This window comes from Vespa velutina, chromosome 2, assembly GCF_912470025.1.
Source record: "Vespa velutina chromosome 2, iVesVel2.1, whole genome shotgun sequence".
NCBI classification, from domain to species: Eukaryota; Metazoa; Arthropoda; class Insecta; order Hymenoptera; family Vespidae; genus Vespa; species Vespa velutina.
Window position 1 is genome coordinate 3,626,810 of NC_062189.1, and position 22,500 is coordinate 3,649,309.

Here is a 22,500-nt window from a genome sequence, read left to right on the forward strand (position 1 = left end):
TTCGTCGATGTTGTATATACACTAATGTCGCCTTTCTCATTCGTTCTTCTTAAAGCTTGCTTTAAAAAGGATAAAAGCTGCCGCCGCATTGATACAATGACATCGAGTTCATTCTAGTTCATTAGAACGAGGTTGAATGAGATATTGAAATCAATTAATCTCATTGAGATATAATTATTATATCTATACCCTTCATTTAAAAATATTGTAACTTTCTGAAATATCGCATGATCAATTTCGTATTAATTATTTAATACGAAGTTCATGGAAAATTATTTATATTGTTGAATTAAATAACGAACGTTTTTCATTTTTATCCCGAGCTTAGAAATTTCTACATTTAATCGAATTTCTAATTTTAATCTACTAAGTCACACACTCTCTTTCTCTCTCTCTCTCTCTCTCTCTCTCTCTTTCTATCTCCTTTTAGAGATAGGCCGATCGTTTAGTGTCTAAGAAAAAAAAATTAGTTAAATTGTGCTAATTATTTACTTTATATTTTACATTCGACATTAACGAGATTCATGGGACATATTATATAATACTCTCGTCTAATGTATTTTTCTTTTCCTTTTTCCTTTTTCTTTTTTTTTTTTTTCTTTTTTGTTTTTCTTTTTCTGCGACCTTTGCCACATTGCTATATCAGATATTGACTTTTGACGCATCAAATGTCACAGCTTCTACATTTTTTTATGTCTTTTTTTATCTCTCTAACTATCTTTTTATTTATCTTTCTGTTTGTCTATCTTTATCTCTCTCTTTCTCTATCTATCTATTTTCTCTATCTTTCTTTTTCTATCTCTTCTAATTCCTTTTAATAAGAAATTCAATTTGTGATTACGCATTGGTAGAATTAGATTGTAGGAGACTAATTATCGATAAATTTTACGTGATTGCACGTCGTTACGACTATGTCGATAAATTTTAAAGGTCGCACGAGAAAGTGGACGATGAAGGGGAAAATAAAAAAGAAAAAGAAAAAAAAAAAAGTAAAAAAAACAAAAAGAGAAAAGAAAAAAGGAAAGAAGAAAAATTACTAAATCTAGTTACTCGCCATGTTATTTTAAATGATACTCGAACTTTCCGTAATTCGTATCGCGTACGTATACATACGTATAAACTGCTCGTATCTTATAAGCTTTTTACGTTTCGATTCAAATATTACGAAGTAGGAAAACGTTGGCTTGCTCTTTCTTGCAATAAATTGGAAACTAATTTATTGATTTAATGATTTAACGAATCTCTTTCAATTTACATAGATTTGAACGTATCTAATTTTGCACACAATTTTCTAACCAAATGCAAACGAATGATAGAAATTAAAAGTGTAATAATAAAAGAAATAAGAGAGGGGATGGGAGGGAGGGGAAAGGAAAAGAATAAATGTTCCTAAGAAAATGAAATTAAAAAAAGAAGAAAAAAAAAAAAAAAAGAAAAAGGGAAAAAGAAAGAAGAGGAAGAAAAAGAAGAGAGTTAAGTTTTTTCGAAAGAAAGATTGTTCTTTTTTTCTTATGCAATTCTTCTTTTTTTTTTTCTTTTCTTTTCTTTTCTAATTCCTTTGTTATTTTCTGCTTTTCTTCTGGTTTTTTTTTTTTTGTCTTTTTTATCTTTCTTTTTTTTTTTAATTTTTTCCTTTTTTCATTAAGTCGTTAAAGCGTTGACTATCAAATTAATTTTGTTCAGAACAACGTATATCTCTCTAATAACGTTCATAAAATTTTTTTTTTTCCTTTTTTTTTTATTCCTTTTTTTTTTTTTTTCTTTTTTTCTTTTCGTATACTTTTCACACTTTCGTTTTTATATAACTTTTTATATATTTAGAAAAGATATAAAAGAATTTATTGTCATAATTCTACTTTAGAAAGTATACCCTCGAACTATTAAAACTAGAACAATGTATCCGGGCTCGTTCGAAAAAAAAATATCGACGAATATTAAATCTCTTCTTTTACGATATAATAATTAACGCGACAATAATTATAAATAAAAATTATAAATATATTATTATAATAATGATCATCAGAGTGATAACAATTATTTTATATTAAAATCAAATAAATTAAAAATTTAATAATAATAATAATAATAATAATAATAATAATAATAATAATAATAATGATATAATTAATAAAGATAAATACAAAATTGACAGACTTGATAAAGATAAGTCATTTTTAGATCCTATTATACAAATTAAATGTTACAAAAGGGAATCTTTAAAGGGGTTAAGAAAGAACAGCATCAAAACAAAAGCAAAAAAAAAAGAAAAAAGAAAAAAGAAAAAAAAGAGAAAAACACGTTTGAAAGATAAAAAGATGAAAATTCCAAAATTGTTTAATTCGATCATTGATGAATAATCTATAATCGTACAGATTCAATGTACGAGTATTAACGAAGAATTGAAGTAAATAAAATGAAGGAGAAGATTGAAAGAATGAAAGAAAGGACAGACAGACAAACAGACAAATAGACAGACAGACTAAGATCTATCCTGTTTAGATCGATGGGGCGCGGTATGAAAAGTTAATGTCATTGACATTTGATGCGTGCCAAGTTACAACAGCAACGACGAGTTCGGTATACGCGTGGCGCGCGCGTTAAACGTTTCATAATCGAAGGCACAGACCGCTGAGACCTACCATACAGTTATAGGCCATTTACATAACGAAAGGTACGGCTATCTCTTCCAGCCGATCGTTCCAGCCTTTCTTTCTATCTCTTTTGCTTCCTTGCTTTCTTTCTTTCTTTCTTTCTTACTCTTCCTTGCTCTTTTTCTTTCTTGCTTTCTTTCATGCACGATCGAGGCAAAGATGCAAGAGAGGAACTGGAAATAAATTATTGCGAGGCGTTCATTCTCCCTCTTCTCCTTTTTATTTCATCTCAACCGAATGAGTGAGTGAGTGAGTGAGTGAGTGAGTGAGTGAGTCTTTGGTTCGAGTCGAACATGATTTTGACAAATAAGGGCGAACTTGAATTATGACGTCCTTTTCAGTCACACTGTATCTCTTAAGTACGTCTCTTTAAGTGTAGGTATATATATATATTTATGTAAGTAAGTATATGTGTCTGTGTCTGTCTGTCTATCTGTCTGTCTGTCTGTCTGTCTGTCTGTCTGTCTCTCTCTCTCTGTGTGTGTGTGTGTGTGTGTGTGTGTGTATGTATGTCTTCTTTTTTCATATAGGTACAAAAAATAATTCTCATTGATTTCGTATCGATCGATATTACATTTTTTTATATTACGTATTATTCATTTAACGAGACTTGTTTCGTTTATATTTTCTTTCCTTTTTTTCTTCTTTTTTTCTTTTCTTTTTTTTTTTTTTTTTTTTTTTTTTTCTTTAATTTTAAAATAATAAAAGAAGGATGTAAATATGGACGTTTCATTAAAGTATGTTCTTTTCGGTCATCTTAAGTAAATTTTTTTTTTTTTTTAACCATACATATACGTGTTACATTTATATATCTGTTTCTCTCTTTTTCGTGCAGGTATCGATACTTCTTTTTTTTTTTTTTTATTACGTATTATTCATTTAATGAGATTTGAAAATTTTGAAACAGTACCGATAATGAAGAAAAAAGTGATACGAATGTTTCGTGGAAATCGACTTGATTATATTACCTGTGCCGAACTATAAAATACTATATATATATATATATATATATATATATATATATATATATATATATATATGTATGTATGTATGTATGTATGTACCGTTACGTTACGTCTCAGAAGATAACGATTTTATTCCCACGACATCGAGTGGCAGTGACCACGCAGGCGTATGCGTGGAAAGGTAACACGGCCTCCTTAAAATCGAGTCCTCTCTTACATAATAGTAATTAAACGTTTATTATTTAATTCTCATGTTACGAGATATCGAGAAGTCAATAAGATATTCTCGTAAAATCGAAACGTTACGTTTACCGAGTTTGTTACACGTTTTATGAATATATATCTGTACCTATTTAAATCGGCCCACATACGTATTATTTATACATATATATATATATGTGTGTGTGTGTGTGTGTGTACTTATCTCATCTACACATAGGATTAGAAAAGTCTTGATAAAAAGAATAGATATAAAGAAAGATGGCGTATCTGTTCGTAAAGGATATAAAACACGAAGTCAGAATATTTTGCAACCTGGCGACGTGGATAAATATATTTATATATATGTGTGTGTGTGTGTATGTGTTTGTGCGTGTGTGCGCGCACATACTCGTCTTGGATCGTGACGTTCGATCGAGGAATCTCGATCGATATATTGCATCCTCGTCGATCCTCGATCCTCTTCTTCACGATTCTCTCTTATGCTCGAACACTTGTTCTCTTTTTTTCTTCTTCTTCTTTTCTTTTTCTCTTTTTTCTTGTTTTCGTTTTGTTTCTTTTTTTTCTTTTTTTTCTTCTTTTCGAACTCCCGCACGAAGTACATTGTTATAAACCCAAGCATATACTTTCCTGTCACGGCGAGATCCTATTATTTATACATCGACCACGAAACCACCCATTCACCCCGTTCGTTACACGCAGAATATCGCATACTGTGTTGTGGTTTTGTATGATTCACGAAGCTGCGGTTGCAGCTTTATAACAGGACAAGGTAGGTATCTTGGAGTTGTATTTGGAACATTAATTTTTTCTTTTTTTCTTTTTTTTTTTCTTTTTTTTTTTTTTTTTTTTTTTTTTTTTTTTTTTTTGTTTTGTTTTGGAAGACCACGATGCATTTAAACCAAACCAAATTACTAACTACGTTTATATTTAATACTAAATACTAACTACGACGTACAATTTTATTCACTTGTAATTGTTGATTTTTTTTCTTTCTTTTTTTTTCTTTTTTTTTTTTTTTTTTTTTTTTTTTTAATCAGTGATTAACGTGAAATCAACAACGGCCTATCGATAATTCGATAATTATTATCATTTTTTTACACGAAGCGTTATTTATTTTCTTCAAAGAGACCACGATCATATTTTAATTCTTAATTAGGAATGTTTTTTTCTCTCTTTTTTTTCCTCTTTTTTTTTTCTTTTTTTTTTTTTATCAGATTATTATCAAATCAATAAACGATCAATAATAATCCTTTAATCGAATCAATCTCGAAAAGCAAAGAATTAGATACGTTTAAACATTGCAATATTTGATTTGCAATGATATCTACCGCCGGTGGGATAATAAACGTCGAACTTTTACTTCCTGCACCGTGCACGAAAATTTATGGACGTCGCAATAATACAATACGGTCATGAACGTACTGTATCTATTACACATACTTAAAGTTACCTCCATACGTGTATACTTTCTCGTTTGAATCGCAAAGGAACGAAGTAATGCACATTCGCATTGCATTTTGTAGTAGGTGTTCGTTCGTTCGTTCATTCGTTTGTCGGGAGATAGTAGTAATACATATACGAAGGAGAGGTCAGTTTCTATGGACTTGTACATTCGTATAAATCGTTGATTCCAATAACGATATAAATACTTTATTTATCAGACTTTATTTATAGTACCACAAATATTTATTACCTTTTTCATCTCTTTTTCATATTTATTTTATATAATCTTATTTCACAGTTTTATCATCCTTATAGAGATCTCTACGAACGTATGAGTTTTCATCATTTTAGATGTCAATTTATTTTCTATCAATCTTTGATATCTTCTATTTCTCTCTTTTTCTCTTTATGTCTTTCTCTCTCTCTCTCTCTCTCTCTCTTCGATCGTTACGTCAGTTCATCGTCTTAATAAGAATTTCTAAGACGTTCTACGCGAACGATCGCACGAAACTTCCGCATCTTTCTAACGAGGAAGAAGAGGAAGAAGAAAGAGAAATATATAAAATCTCTCTAAGAGAATTTCAAAAATCAAATTTCACATATAAAATGAAATATATTATGCGTTTATAGATTTAACGTCTTGCCGTATAAATCTATACGTTGATAAAAATATGATAATGTTTTTAAATTAAGAGACAAACGGTAAGATGTATAACTAAAGAAAAAAAAAAAAAAAAAGGGGAAATTCATTAATATCGTGCAACAACGAGCTCCGTAAATGGATTTCGATATAAAATATTGTTCTACATAAAACACGTTCTACTTGCGTGTAATACGAGAATTATCGAAGATATAGACACCTCGTGCTCCTATGAAATTCCTTCGTTGTCTTTCAAGGATAATCGTATGTTGTAGAAATGATTAAGATATAACTATATCGATCAAGAGAGAGAGAGAGAGAGAGAGAGAGAGAGAGAGAGAAAGACAGAGAGAAATGACAAAAGTGAGCGGTCTTTTCTGTCCTTCGTACAGAGTCGGTATGTCTGTCGTTATATATATATATATATATTTTTTTTTTTTTTTTTTTTTTTCTTACTATATATATATATATAGAGTAGAAAATAAATCTTCAAAAGGTGCTGTTTAAATTTTCATTATAGGCCAAGATAAAATAGTTGTAAAAAGTAAACTTTACGTTTTTCTTCATAATTCCGACCAATGGCAATTTAAGAGAAATTCTTTTTTACTCATCGTTCTAATAAACTAATTCTTCTAATATTTCAAAAGAGATCGAGTCGTTCAGTCGAATTTAGAAAAAAAAATTATTCCCGTAAAAACTTTATGTTCAATTTTGCTTTTTACTCCACACACACACACACACATACACACACACACACACACATGTATGAATGTATATATACATACATATATGCACGTATGTATATTAAAATACTCTTTTATCTTCACGGATAGATGATCGTATTTATGCGAAAATACAAAACAGCCTCGTTACATGCGATCCCTTTCAAATCGTGATAAATACGTGAAGAAAATTTTCTTCATTCGTGAAGAAACATTAATTATTTTCATTAGATAGAAGATAATTCTAAAGATGAAACACATATTGAAAATATACTTGGAGATTTAACGATTAACTGTAACGAGTTTCTTCACGATTGAAAGAGTGTCATCATCGATTTTCTCTTCTCCTTTCTTTTCCTTTTTTCTTTTTTTTTTTTTATCAACACGATAGTTGATTAATCAAAAAAAAGAAAAAAAGAGAGAGAGAGAGAGAGAGAGAGATAGAGAAAAGTAAATGGAGAAAAGAGAAAAGAGAAAAGAGAAAATAGAAAATAGAAAATAGAAAAACAAAAGTGTTGAAATTACCTGTTCCTTTGGGAACCGCGAGAGGGTGGTGACAGAGAGTTCCCGGTGACATTGTTAACGTTGACACTGGCATTGCGAGTGTTGCGTTGATCCGCGGAGGTCCTGGGCAATCTAGGACTCCCGGCGGTGACGAAGCCCAGAAGGCAAACGGCGATAATTGCCACCTCTCTCATACTCACGAAACCCTCGACCTCGTTGCCGCTTGAGAGAGAAGAGTAGAGATAGGGAGAGAAAGAGAAAGATAGAAAGAGTGAAAGAGAAAGAGGAAGGAAAAGAGAGAGAGAGAGAGAGAGAGAGAGAGAGAAAGAGAGAGAAAGTTATCGGCACTTTTTCGCTGAGAAACACTATACAAACTCGTCCTCCTTGTCACTCTTTTTAATATATCCAACTGTAGAAGATTCGATCAAAAGAAAAAAATAGAAAGATAGAAAGAGACACAGAGAGATAGAGATAGAGATAGAAAGAGAGAGAAAGAGAAAAGACAATATCAATTATTTGTCTGTATGCACTTGATTCTTATTGTCAGTCACAAAAATTCACGTCGAGCACTTTTCTCTTCTTCGTATACGATCAAAGAGATCTCGTTCGAGTCACTCGCGACGATCGAGATGGATCAAGAACCGTCGTACGAATCTCCACGGTAGGAGGATCGACAGGTTCGAACGAAACCCGGTGTATTATCCGGTTTCTCTTCTCTCCCGACCGTTATTGATCCTTTTTTAACCTTGACACGTACGATATTTGCAAAGTTTATAATCTTAAATAATCGGTATTGCCGTTTTTTTTTTCTATCCCTTTTCTTTTTTTCCTTTCCTTTCTTTTCTTGTTTTTTCTTCTGTTTTTTTGTTTTTTTTTTTTTTTTTGTTTTTGTTTTTTATCGTAAAAATACGACCAAGGGATTAACGAAATTACAATCAAATGTCATGTTCTCCGTGAATCGGAATCGTTCAAATACAATTTCTTTCACCGATATTCTCGTTTGGCGATTTGAAAGAGGGGGGGTGGGGGAAGGAAGTGAGAAAAAAAAAAAGAAGAAATCCCCGTAAATTTTATCGATCTCCGAACTCCGGATATAAAGAAAATCGTATATAATACGATTAATAACGAGCGCGTAGTCACTTGGAAAACGATGGTTCGAAAATGGGGGATCGTGATTTTTGAAGAAAAAAAAAAAAAGGTGGGTTGGTGGTGATGGTGGTGGTGGCGATATTGGAAGGAGGGGGTGGGCGGAAGGGTTTTGGATTATGACGAGAAACGAGACGACGCGGAATTAAACGAAGGAGGAAAAAAAAAAAAGTAAGTAACGATGTCGTTCGATACTCTCGATCCGTCCTGAAAGACGGCGTCTGGCAAAGTGTCGAGCCGGTTGCTTTCCGCGTCTCCCTTAGAGTGTGCGGCCGCGGCGCACGCGGGAGGAGAACGACAAGCCTCCTCCGATCCGGGGCTATCGAACGCTCGGGAGAACACGGTGTGCCGGTAGCCAACGGAAAGAGTTTGCCATAGTGATGGAAAAGTAGGGTTGTTGCTTTGAAATATGTAGCTCGATAGGAAGAACTCTGTGCGTTGTTGTTGTTGATTTTTTTTTCTTTTTTTGTTTTTGTTTTTTTTTTTTTTTTTGTACAGAGTCAGATAAATCCGATTCCTTCTCCTTCTTCTTCTTTTCCTTCTTCTCCACCTCCTTCTTTCTCCCTGTCTCCCTCCTCCTCTTCCTCCTTCTCCTCCTTCTACTCTTCTTTTCTCTTCTCTCTCTCTCTCTCTCTCTCTCTCTTATTCTCTTTCTCTCTCTTTCTTTCTCTTTCTCTTATTACCTCCCTCTTTTCCTTGCTTCCTCACCCCACCCTCTCGATATGGCGTGTCTCTCTTTCACGGAGGTAAGCAAACCGACAGGACCGTGGACACGCGTTCTCAGTCAACTGGAAGACTTACTTTCACGCGAGATCCCGTGCCCGCCAAAGTCTATACCACCTTCTCTGTCGTCTTTCCTCTTCCCCTCTTCTAGTTCTTCAAAAAGGAAGAAAGGGTGGGGTATTCAAAACCGACTGCCCGCGTCGTTAACACGGTCTGATGATTCTTTTGCAATTACGATTTTGACGTTTCTTGTCTTTCTTATCGGATTTGTTATCGGGATGTAAAAAGAAAGAGAAAGAGAAAGAGAGAGAGAGAGAGAGAGAGAGAGAGAGAGAGAGAGAAAGAAAAGTTTGTTTTGTTTTAATTATCTTTTTTTTATCGACCAACTCTCTCATGGATTTATATATATTTTACATAATTTAATTTATTTTATTTTCATTTCTTTATTTCTTCTTGAGTTTTTTATTCTTCCTTTTTCTTTTCTTTTTTCAAAGATTGTGCAAGACTTTTGTTGTAATACTTTTCTTTTTTCTTTTTTTGGTTCGTCTTTTTTTTTCTTTTTTTTTTTTTTTTTTTTTTTTTGCGTCAGACCTTTCGTCTTATTAGAATGCACGGTGTCAACCTTGTAAATGATATGAACAAAATATTTGACACATTGATTGATTCATATATTAATTTATCAATTATATTTTAAACGTACCTTTTGCAACGAAGATAGAGATAGAAAGAGAGAGAGAGGGAAAGAGAGAGAGAGAGAGAGAGAGAGAGAGAGAGAGAGAGAGAGAGAGAGAGAGAGAGAGAGACTAAGATTAAAAATCAATAATAAAAGATCTGACATGAAAGATATGACAATGAATTATGTCGTATTTATTTATTTCTCAAACAAAGACTATTGATCAAGGACTATTTTGTATTTCATTCTCGTGCTTTGATTTTTTACTTTTAATTATGCTAGTTTCCTCATAGAATAATTTCAGGGTAATGAAGTTGTTATTATCAAGTGAACAAGAATGAAGTTTAAATCAAGGGAAACGAGATCTATCGATATGTAATACGTATTGATCTATAAAATGTCGATCTATAAAATGTCGTTTTGAGGGACAAAACGTTAGAGGCCATTTTACAAATATTTTCGTATGTAACACGGAATTATGACATTAACATTGTTTTCTTCTTTTTTTTCTTCTTCGTTTTTTCCTTTCTTTTCTTTTTTCTTTTTTTGCTTTTTGATCGCAAGAAGGAAGTGACAATGTTTAAACATTTACTTCGTTCGAATACTTCGTGTAATTTATCGTGCGTTCGAGTCAATCACGATCGATCGTAAGTATATAAGCATCGCGATTCGATCTCGCGTAGAAAGGTTCGCCCGAGTGCTGACCAAAATATTATGTAAATTTCTAGACACTCGATAACAGCGTGATTATAAATGGTGCTCCACGATGCCGTAATATCCGTAGTGGCCAACTGAATGGGATAAAGTGCTTCTACGATATTTACGGAGTCACCTGTCTATCTTGTGAATGTTCACGTACCCGTTACGTGGAACTCTCGAAATTCAAAAGATTTCTCAATCCTTATTTTCTTTTTCTTTTTCTTTTCCTCCTTTTTCTTTTCCTCCTTTTTCTTTTCCTTCTTTTTTTTTTTTTTTTTTTTTTTTTTATTCTTCAATTTATTCCTCTTCATGGAATAATTTTCCAATACATTGGAAAATTATCTATTAAAGAGTAAATAATTTCAATCATCGAACATCGATCTTTCGATAAATTTTATTCGCATATTATTATTTTATAAATAATAAAATTTCATATTTTCCTTTCCGATATATTTTATATCTTAATTGTATGTAAGATATTGAATTATTCGAAATTCTTTAATTTGAGAAAACCAATACACTTTATCCCTAATAGAATTTCTATTTCTTCAAGATATTCCAATATACGTTGTTAAATTTACTATGATATTTATATTAATTTTATTTTGTTACTTCATGTTTTTCAATGGTAAAAATACGTAAGAAAATTTTACTTCTGTTCGAGAGTGAAGATATAAAAAATTTTTTTACGAATTTTCAATCTTTGAAAATCTTTATTTAATAATGACAATATTGTATTGCTGTCTTTTTCAATATATTTATATATAACGATTAGATAGTAAATTGTTACAAGATGACGTTGAATCGTTGGAAATTCTTGAATCCGAGGAGATCAACATCCTTTCTAGTCAAGTTTCCACTTCTATAATAAATATATTCCAGTCGTTATATTTCCTATAATACTTATTTTCTTTTTCATTTTTCATTTTTCTTTTTTCTCTTTTCCTTTTTCTTTCTTGTTCTTTATTTCTTAATGATAATATATCGTAAGAAAATTTGTATTTCTATACGAGAGTAAAGATTTGAAAATTTTTTACGAATCTTCAATGAATTCATTGAAAAATCATTATTTAATAATAACTTATTAAATAAATTTGTATACTATCTTTTTCAACATATTAATATATCATAATAATTAGATAGTAAATTGTTACAGGATGACGTTGGACTGTTTGAAATTCTTGACTTTGAAAAAATCAACACCCTTTCTAGTCAAGTTACCATTTCTATACACGTATTACACTCACCACGATGATTTATATTAAACCACTCCACCCCTTCCATGTCCTCGGGCACGAGACGCGTTATTCATCGTGTATCGAAAGCAAAAATTCTTGAGAGCGAATCGTGGGAGGAGAACGATAGAGGGAATGTTTAGTGAGAGTAAAGCCGAGGTATCTGCTCGCTCGATTAAGTACAGATAAATGACCCTCCGTAGAAGATATGGAAATAACACAAGTTTATTAGACCGAATCGTTCGTAGAGTTCGTAGATGTCAAGAATTATTAAAAAAAAAAAAAAAAAAAAAAAAAAAAAAAAAAAAAAAAAAAAGAGAGAAGAAGAAGCAGAAGAAAAGAGAAAAGGAAATATATTCATTATATTAATTTTGATAAATAATCAATAATACTCATTTCAATCAAATTTCAATATGTACTTTTGACATTATTTCGATTAGCGAACAATGCTCATTATCATCAACATATTACTTTTTATTAGATATTGAATATACGCGTATATATATTTAATTGAAATAAAACGATACACGTTTTATATTACATTTCGCTTAAGTTAAAGTGAAAGAAAAAAAAACAAAAACAAAACAAAAAAGAAAAAAAAAAAAAAAAAAAAAAAAAAAGAAAAAGGAAAAAGGATCGAAGAATGTTCGCAAGTACTTCGAAGGAATGAGCAACGAACGTAAAACTCTCGTGGAAAAGGTGAGGGGGTAGAAAAGAATGGATTTACGGTGAGTTACGTAAGTCCTATGGCCGTTTGCAACTCTTTACTCGTATCTCGGCGTTATAAAAGGAGAACAAACTGTATTTTAAAAAAGTAGCCTGCAGGCGAGGCTCGTTCCTTCCTTCGTTTTTTCCTCTTTCACCTCCTTCTCCACCTCCATCTCCTTCTCCTCCTTCTCCTTCTTCATCATTGATTCCTTAGACTTCGATTTCTTCCTTCCTTTCTTACGTTCCTTCCCTCCTTGCTTCTGGATTTATCGGACTGAGGCCGAATCGCGAACCGCGACTCTCGGAGAACGGTCTATTGCCTTGAAACAACAACGTCGAGCGAAATATTCTTAGTTGCTATCTGCAGGATTACGATCTTCTGTTCTTCTAGAGAATACGTTGGGCAATTCGGATCGATCGACCGATCCTATCGATCTATGAGATCGAAACATGATCCTTAACCCGTTTACAACCAATCCATTATCTCGTTATGAATTTATATTTATTAATTTCGGCTATCGTTTTTTCCGTTTTCTTTTTTTTTTTTTTGTTTTTGTGTTTTTTTTCTACTTTTTATAAATCGATCGATCGGTCCATAGGATCGAGACATGATCCTTACAAAGTTTACGAGAGTTCGTTAAGAATGAATTTATATTTATTAATTTTGAGTATCATTATTTTCTGTTCTTTTTCCTTTTTTCTTCTTTTCTTTTTTTTTTTATCCTTATCCTGTTTACTAGTCCATTGTCGTTATGAATTTATATTCAGTAATTTTTTATATCATTTTTTATTCTTATTTTTTTTTCTTCTTTATGTTACTTTGTAATTTAATTTTTTTCCTTTTTTCTTCTTTTTTTTTTTTTTTTTTTTTTCATAGTTTTTAGATCGTAAGATGATCCTTATCGCGTTTATAATAACATAATCCGTGAGTCCGTTATTTTTGAGAATTCATTTATTTATTTTTATTATTACTTTTCCTCTTTTTTTTTTTTTTATATATCAATCGAAACACAATCTCCGTCTTACTTATGTCCGGAGTTAGTCATCGATAAAAATGTAGCATTTATTAATTTTTATTAATTTTTTTTCTTTCCTCTTTTTAGATCGATCGAATAATAACTTTTATCGTATTTATATCGAGAGTTATTATCAACAATGTGTTATTTACTTTTATTTATATCAATATCCATTTATCTCATTTAAATCGTGTTCGGTATTGTTCAGAATGAATTATTTATTAATTTTTTAATACGTTTGATTTTGAATTCTTTTCCTTTTCTTTTTATTTCTTTTTTCTTTTTTCTTTTTCTTTTCTTCTTTTTTTTTTTTCTTCTTCTTCTTTTAGTTTCTACCAACTTTAGTTTCTAGATTCGTCATTTAAAGGATACTTAATTGGCTACTTCCCTTTTCGACGAAAGTTTGTACTGAATATTTTCCTTTTACTTCTTTTTTTTTCCTTTTTTTTTTTTTTTTACTTTTTCTTTTTATGTCAACATTGTTGGAATCGTAATCCGATCGCCGAACCGGCAACATCCGACTTACAAGTCCCGATACTTTGTTACACTGACGCCTATCCTCCTCGTATTTCAAGTTTTTCTTTTTCCTTTTTTTTTTTGTTTTCTTTCTTTCCTTCTTTTTCTTTTCTTTTTTTTTTCTTATTTTTATTTTTATTTTTATTATTATTATTCCTTCCTTTCTTCTTTCCCTTCACGGTGTTATACAGGCGGAGAGCGTGGACTTTCGAGTCCAGTGGCACCTATCGGTGCAACCGGTTTTCCGTCTTCTGCAAATGCACTTCTTGTATCCTTGATTTAATGCGAATCCCGAAAGGGATACCGCCTGCTTACGCAAAAGTCAGAAGAATGATAGTTCAAAATAGAGCTTAAGGAAGAGAGAGAGAGAGAGAGAGAGAGAGAGAGAGAGAGAGAGAGAGAATGCTTGAGAAAACTCGAGGAGAGTGTCGAACTGGTGGCTGAACTTTTCGTAGAAAAGTCGAGTATGTTGTTTCTCGACGAGGAGAGGTCGATCCGTTCCAGGGATTTTTCTTCATAAGGAAAACAACGATATATCGTTCGATCGAGTTACCAAGATAGAACTAGAATCGACGATGAAAAAATTATTAACGATTCATAGCAAGAAACGTATAGAGTAAGAGTAAGAGAGTAAGAGAGTAAAGGAATAGTAGAGTAAAAGTAAGTAAGAGTGTAAGTGCAGGAGTAAGAGTATGAGAGAGAGAGAGAGAGAGAGAGAGAGAAAGAGAGAGAAATGTAGGAGATGTGCACTTTTATAGAGACAAGTTTTTCTTTCACGAACGTATGTATGTACGGTACACGACCGTGATAGTTCTCACAGTTTCTCACAGCTTCCCTCGCAAAACTAACCAACCAGCTTCCTGAACGTTATATCATATAATTTATCTACGTATATCTCGATATTTTCTTTTTAACATTAATACTATCGATAATTACGTTGGATCAAATGAACGTTACAATGTAATCTTATGTTTATTAATCAATAAAATATCTTTTAATTAATATCTATGTTGGATGAACGATCATCTATGCTAAGTAATATGTACATTTAAGAAATAGATATTATAAGTTTAGATTTTAAAATGATCTGATATGATTTCTTTAAGATCTCATTGTAAAATTAATTATTATAAAATATTACACGTAAATGTTATTACGAAAAGCTTACGATGTAATTTCTATGGTTTTAACATATTTGATAATTCATATTTGATAATTATATTATTTTAAGGATGATTAATAAAATTTCTTTGAGAAGAATATCCTCGAAGAGGAATCGCAGAAGAAAAAAAAATACAATAAATTATTAAAAACAAATACAATGAATTATTAAAAAAACAAATTAATTATACTGATATATATATATATATATATACATACATACATACATATGTAATAAGAAAAATAAAATTATAATACCTTGAGAAAATATTTGATGAAATTCCTAATTAGACATTTTTTTTTTTAATAAAATAATTCAAACCAATCGATCATTGATCGATTGATAAGTTTAATCTCAAAAGAAAAGAAAAAGGCTAATCTTTATTTTATCATATAATATTAATAATAATTCGACGGAACAAAAGGAACGATTATATTTCAAAATAAAAGAAATCTTGATAAAATGTTTCATCATTCTTATTAGCATGACCATTGATTTTAATATCAAAGAGAATAGATTTTTAGTTCGTTAACCCAAAGTAACAAGGAATGATTATTATTTGCCAGCAAAAGTGAGAAGAGAAAAAAAGAAAAGAAACAAAAAAAAAAAAAAAGAAAAGAAAAGAAAAAAAAAGAAAAGAAAATTCTTTTAAAACGTTTCAACATCCTTGTTCGGCATGACTGCATTAGAAGAAGGCTTATAATGATTCTCGGTAACAATGATGATCTAAAACGATGATGACAAAAGATGACGACGTTAAACTGAACCGAAGAAAATTCTTGGTACCATTACTTAATTATCTTTGTTTTTCCATCTAACATCTATCTAATCTCAATCATGCAATTGGACAATTATCATTTCTCAGTACTGTTTGTATTACCATCGACGATCATCGCTCCAGATCCTTTCATTCTTTATTTTTTTTTTCTTTTTCTTCTTCTTCATCTTCTTCTACTACTATTTCTCTTTTCTTTTTTATCTTTCTTTTTCTTAATCGATGTTATGCAAATATCTTGCAAATTATCCAGTCACGCACGGATTATCCTCACACATATTAAACGCTTACATATTTATGTATGTACATATGCATGTATGCATGTATGTATTTATATATGTATGTATGTATGTATGTATGTATGTATGTATGTATGTATATATGTATGTATGCATGTATATGTAGATGTTCATGTATTTGTATATTGATGACAATTGCATATGGATCACCTAGTAATTTGTAAGCGAGTGTTCGTATAACTTTGCACGACCTTCTTACACTCCCGTTTGATTTATTTTTCAATGAATCCGTAATTCGAAATATAACGAAGCATACAGCATGTTCTACTTTCCCGTTAGCGTAAACATCGTCGTCGATATTACATATGTATTCATGTACATGGGTACGGACTTAACGCATTCTTAACTTCCATCGAATTAATCATTATCAACATATCTTTTTTTTCTCTTTTCTATTTCCTTTTTTTTTTCTTTTTCTTTTCTATTTCCTTTTTCTATTTTTTCTCTTTTTTTTTCTTTTTAATTTATTCTCTTACACGGAAGTGTCAAATAAAAAGGAACGGGGGGGGGAAAAAAAAGGAGAACAATGAAAACAAATAAACAAATAAACAAATAAGTAGATTAAAAAAAAAAAAAAAAAAAAAAAAAAACTTCACGGTAATGTACTTAGATGCACGGTCGGTAATTTCGAACAACGAAAGGACACCGTCATTATCGGCAGAAAAAAGCGGAAAATTTGAAAGACCCGGGGGCAGATAGCATTAAATTTCAAAAGCTACGACAGCTATGAAATTGACGTTAAAGAAATATTTTCAATCGCGATTCGTTAAGGAAAACAAAACCTATTGAAAATAATAAGACGATAAGTATTCTAACGTAGGAAGTAAACGAGGAAAGGAAAGAGAGAACATTTGCGGACTTCGACAAGCGCAACGGAACTTTAATTAGTGAAATGCTTACCACGATTGACTCTCCCCCTCCCCACTTTTTTTCTTCTCTTTAACGTCCACGCGTCTTTCTCTCTCTCTCTCTCTCTCTCTCTCTCTCTTTTTTTTCTCTCTCTTTCTCTCTCGTTAGCTTTGACCACCCGGCGGGCATGACACGGTGCAGCCTTTCGTCACGAACTGCCTTTCTTCCCAGTTATTACCAAAGGTGACCAACCTCCTTGATCGTTCAAAAGGTATATATAAATAAATTCTATGCGTTACGTACATATTCAGAGGTATATATAAATAATGTAATAAACAAACACACGTATAGTATATGTATAGGATAGTATATAGTATATAGTATGCACAATATTATATATATATTATATATAATATATACTATACAATAATATATATATATATATATATATATATATTACTATACATTCTATATATTATATAATATTATATATAACCAATGATTATGAGATAAAATCAAAATGCAATGTAGGATCAAATGTTACATCGTGAAGGTGAAAAGTTGATAAAATATGTATGCACATATATTTAATACCAATGGATTTGTAAAATATACATCCCGTATTCCAATTTAGAAATATTCATTATCTTTTTCTTTTTCCTTTTATCTTTTTTTTTTTCTCCCTTTTTTTTCTCTTTTTTCGAAAACAATGATTCACATTATTTCGATCAAAATGTTCAATGTTTCATATTAATTATTAAACTTTTAGATAAAAGAGCGTGAAAGAAGTGAGATTGTATTATGTATTATTATAATTATAAGCTAAGGACAATATTGTAGAATCTATTAGTATAATTATCCTGTTTCGAACAAAACTTGTCTAAGTACATACATCTAGTCTTTTGCCCGCCCATCAAAGATATACCACTGGTGTTTCCTTTAATTTGATACATCTAATTAGAGATTGAACCTGAATCACGAAAATGTTTTTATAAATGGTGTGTAAAATAAGTGCAAAGAAAAAGAAAAAAAAAGAAAAAAGAAAGAAAATATAGTATATGGAATACAAACTCGCATATACTAGTATATACTACTATATTAAACGTACACACATACACGCATTACGTATTGATACATTATAAACCGGATATCCATCGTGTTGAAACCACATTCGATATCTCTTAGGTGTTGAAATTTTTTCTAACAGTTCAGACAACTCATACAGTTCAAAAAATTTCTATATTTTCGATGATTTAAATTAACATTCGTAAAAAATGATTCGATGGCTCTATAATTATTTCATTTTGTACATTAATTGTTCAACTTTTGTGAATTTTTTCTATTTTTCTTTTCCTTTTTTTTTTTTTTTTCACTCAAGCTCACGCGAAAATTGCATTATTATAGATCGTAAAATTTATTTCAACAAATTCCAATCGTATCATTAAAAGAATTCTTTGCGAAATAGATATCTAATGTTTCAATATCTCAACATTTTTATCTATGTATCATTCTTAAAAACAAGACAAGTAAAAACAAGAGATGTTTCGTTTCAATAGATAGATGAACAAAATTTCTTAATTCTCGGACGAACGTTTGCTTGGTAATTTCATCAAAATTCATTAAACGTAATCCTTGTTATAATTTGCTTGTTCACGGTAATTAAAAAATAATAATTTGTTTTACTCCAACCTTAATGTGTCTATATATATGTGTGTGTGTGTGTGTATGTGTGTGTGTGTGTGTATGTACATACATAAAGAGTATATACACTTTATCGTGCGTAACATGTAAAAGTTTAAATCCGTTTCCATTCGATGATTTCACGATAACACTAATATCTAAACAACGCGTTTAATGTCATCTAATAGAATTTTATAATATAATATAATGATTATGAATGAAACGAATATATTAAATTTATATAATCTTTTTTCTTTTCTTCTTTAAAAGTTCATATTTATGTAAAAGAAAAAGGTAATACCATGTTGTTTTCTCGATTCGCTTACTTAGTGTCATGTCCTCGAAGAGAGTGTCCAAACGAAACGAGAAAACAAAGCCATCATGGTGATTGTTATCGCACGCATTGGATAAGTCTTTTAATGATTTCCTTTAGGACACAAACCAACCATTGAGACTACGAGGACTACGGCCTTGTACAGTCTAACCATATGTGGAACATCACATATATATATATATATATATATATATATGTGTGTGTGTGTGTGTGTGTATATACCTAATCTACGTGATGACTGACATTTCCAAAGATGTAATTAGCGAGAGTTTGTAATTAGGAAAATTGTTCGTTAACTGTTTTTTTTTTTTAAGAAAGTTCAACGTCGATGGAACAAGGAAAAGAAAAGTAAGAGAAAGAAGGAGAGAGAGAGAGAGAGAGAGAGAGAGAAGTACCTGTTCTTCCTAACGATAATTTCAATGTTAATTTATCGGATATATAAATACACACACACACACAGAGAGACAGACGGACAGACACAGTTATATCGAGAGAGTATCCTACTTTAAGGAACCAGTTATTTATCTCGTAGTATACGATTAGTTCTTAACCTTCGTAGTGACCTATTAGATTTTTATAATATCAATAGATATATTTGAGTTAAGTTGGGTTTAATTTCTTATTAAGAAATTTTAAGATTCCTTTGTTTTTCTTTTTCTTTTTTCTTCTTTCTCTTTTTTTTTTTCTCTTTTCCTTTTTCTTTTTTTCTTTCTTTTAGATTTTTAAAAATACAAAAGAGAACCTTCGTTGGAACTTCTTTCCTTTTTTTTGGTTTTTTTTTTTTAAATTATAATTTTTTTATATCCACGTATACCTTCGTTCAAAGAAAAATTGATTCTTGTAAGAAAATTTCAAGCCTATTCTTTTTTTAACTTATATTCATTTTTCAGAAAGATTTTATATTTCATTGTTCGTGAAAGATAAAGGAAATTTGAAGTACGATGTTCCGATAAAAACGATTATTTCTATTTCTCTTTTTTTTTCTTTTTTTTTTTCTTTTTTTGATTTTTTAATTTTTATTTTTTTTCTCTTTTTTTTTTTTTTTTTTTTTTTTTTTTTTTTTTATTTTGGAACAAGTTAAGAAAAATGATCGATTCGATTGGTCGGCAAGGTCGATCTTGGGATCGAAGGATTACCTTGGTCTGGCCGTTCATTGTGATCCTTGGCTGGTGTGTTCGAATGAACCAGATCAAGTTGGACAAGAAGTGAGAAAGGGAAATAAATGAATCCGGTTTAAAGACATTAACGTAGTCCACGTGTAAACGTTACTAGAATAAAAAGTCGAAATACTTTATTTCGTACTTGTTTAATAAAACGTGATTTACAACGATCGTCTTTCGATGATCATGCTATATTAAATACATATTATCGATTAAAAATAAAACAAAATTTTTCAAACGTATACGAAGGTTGATTTATCCTATGCTTTTCACTTTCAACGGATAAATACATATATACATACATACATACATGCATACATACATATCTACATATGTATGATTTATATTGCCACAAATTACACGTAAGTACTTCGCACGATGACCTTGTACGGCAACATCGTTCTGTTTTTCTTTATAAGACATTTCTCTATTTATATCCAGTACGTGAACAATTGTGGAATAAACGGAACAATAGTGGAACTGTTAGATTCTCCTGAACAATGAATGCGATTATCTACATATCGAATCGACAGAGAAATGAAATTTTAATCACATCGATAACGAATAATTAAAAATTCTCAAACGTTAAAGGGTAATAAAATTGTTGGTGAATTAGAGATAGAGAAGAGGAAGAAGAAGAAAAAAAAAAGGAAATATCACAAGGACGGAACAAAAAGTAAGTGTATATTGTGATTTTGTATTGATCCTTTGTTTTTCCTATACTTAAGTAATGGTTGACAATGATTAATTTAAAAAATATAATTGTTAGTATATTAGAAAAACAATATCACAAAAAGAAGGAATAAAAATTATATTATATTACAATTTTGTATTTATTGTATTTTCTTTGTACAAAAGTAACAGTTGGATTGGCATACTCGTAGTCGCTAGTTTATTCGTTTATCTCAAAGAAAGTATGTATTTACTATAATGATCTAAGCAATGTGAGGAAGAAGAAGAACAAGAAGAACAAGAAGAAGAAGAAGAAGAAGAAAAAGTAAAATAAAAAGAAGAAGCACGATCTCGACGAGGCCGAGAACTCGAACACAAACCACGAAGGAGAGTACAAACTCGGCCAATATCTCGGTCAAGGTGATCATTTCAAACTGATCTTATCTCTTCTGTAAAAGCAAGATCAAAGCGCAGGATGATAAATAAATCAATATTTATATTATCATATATTTTATACTAGCTTAAAATTTACTAGGATTTATTTGGTGTCATAAAATACTTAAAAAATTTGATAAATTCTTTATCTTTAGAATCGAGCCATAATTATCTTAATATTATCATTGTTAAAACAAATCGAGAATTATTCTCCGAGGAGTTAATAATAAAAAAAATATTTTCTTTTGTGCAACACCAATGTCTGATAACGTTTAACGAATGTTACGAATTAGGATTGGAATGATGATTAAACAAGCAATTAGGAAAGAAAAAGAAAAATTAAAAAAACATTGGAACGTGCTTGGATTCATAAGTTTTTGAACACATGTTGAGCTTCTGTATATGTACATACGTTGAGTTTATTTTTACTTTATTGCGTTTAAATTTTAAAATTATCGTTCATAACGAAAGAATAACAGAGAGAGAGAGAGAGAGAGAGAGAGAGAGAGAGAGAGAGAGAGAGAGAGAGACCATAATTTTACTTCACGATAAAAATAACCATTTATGTTTATTTTAATATGGAATAATGATTAGTCATTGTTTTCACCTTTGATCGATTACGTTTCTTTCAATGAAATCTTAACGGCACATACCGTACTGATTAAATCCTGCAAATAATTGGTATTTGTATAAAACAGTTGTTCAGAACTATTCCTTAGAGCAGTTTCTTTGGAAGTTGTGTTGTGATAAAGTAAATAAAACTTCCCCTTAGATAAAGTCACTCAGAATAGGATCATCGTCATATTCTGATGTCGACAGTATCAGTTTGTAACTCTTACGAGAGAGACCGTTCGTTTCTACGCTTGGTCATACATCTGGGATAGGATTTCCTCTTTTCCTTCTTATTCTTCTTCTTCTTCTTCTTCTTTTACTTCTCCTCCCTCTCCTTCTACTTTTCCTTCTCCTTCTCTTCGTAAGATCGAAGATTAAATCCTGCCAAGCGAACTTTCTCTCGTACGACGATTACCTTCGTGATTTCTTCGTGAAGATATTTTAACTTCGTTGGACCAATTCGATTTGTTCCTCTTTCATTTTTATTTTTGTTTTTATTTTTATCTTTATTTTTATCATCATCATCATCATCATCATTATTATTATTATTATTATTATTATTTTCTTTTTTTTTTTTCTCTTTTTAAAAGATATCATCAAATCCACGAGATGTCAGAAAACAAAAGTCATGTTGTTCTAGAGAGAGAAGAATTTTTAGA

At 30.7% G+C, this 22,500-nt stretch overlaps 2 protein-coding genes across 5 annotated transcripts in view; one reads left to right on the forward strand and one right to left on the reverse strand.

The window, feature by feature from the left end:
* The window catches only part of LOC124947308 (angiopoietin-2), a 37,299-nt gene extending 28,461 nt beyond the window's left edge, over positions 1 to 8,838 (reverse strand). The window contains exon 1 of the mRNA XM_047489300.1: positions 7,169 to 8,838. Within this exon, the coding sequence (XP_047345256.1) occupies positions 7,169 to 7,341 (173 nt within the window). The 5' untranslated portion in view covers positions 7,342 to 8,838. The remainder of the gene's footprint in view (positions 1 to 7,168) is intronic.
* Positions 8,839 to 20,401: 11,563 nt separating this feature from the next.
* Positions 20,402 to 22,500, forward strand: part of LOC124957821 — a 4,498-nt gene continuing 2,399 nt past the window's right edge. Inside the window, exons 1-3 of one of the 4 annotated variants that reach the window (XM_047515193.1) lie at positions 20,402 to 20,484; positions 20,564 to 20,798; positions 22,432 to 22,500. The exon at positions 22,432 to 22,500 is cut by the window's right edge and continues 352 nt beyond it. In XM_047515193.1, the coding sequence (XP_047371149.1) occupies positions 22,451 to 22,500 (50 nt within the window). In that variant the 5' untranslated portion in view covers positions 20,402 to 20,484; positions 20,564 to 20,798; positions 22,432 to 22,450. Of the gene's footprint in view, positions 20,485 to 20,519; positions 20,799 to 20,980; positions 21,215 to 21,814; positions 22,244 to 22,431 lie in introns of those variants that run through there. The other 3 variants (XM_047515192.1, XM_047515191.1, XM_047515194.1) reach the window with 3 other exon arrangements.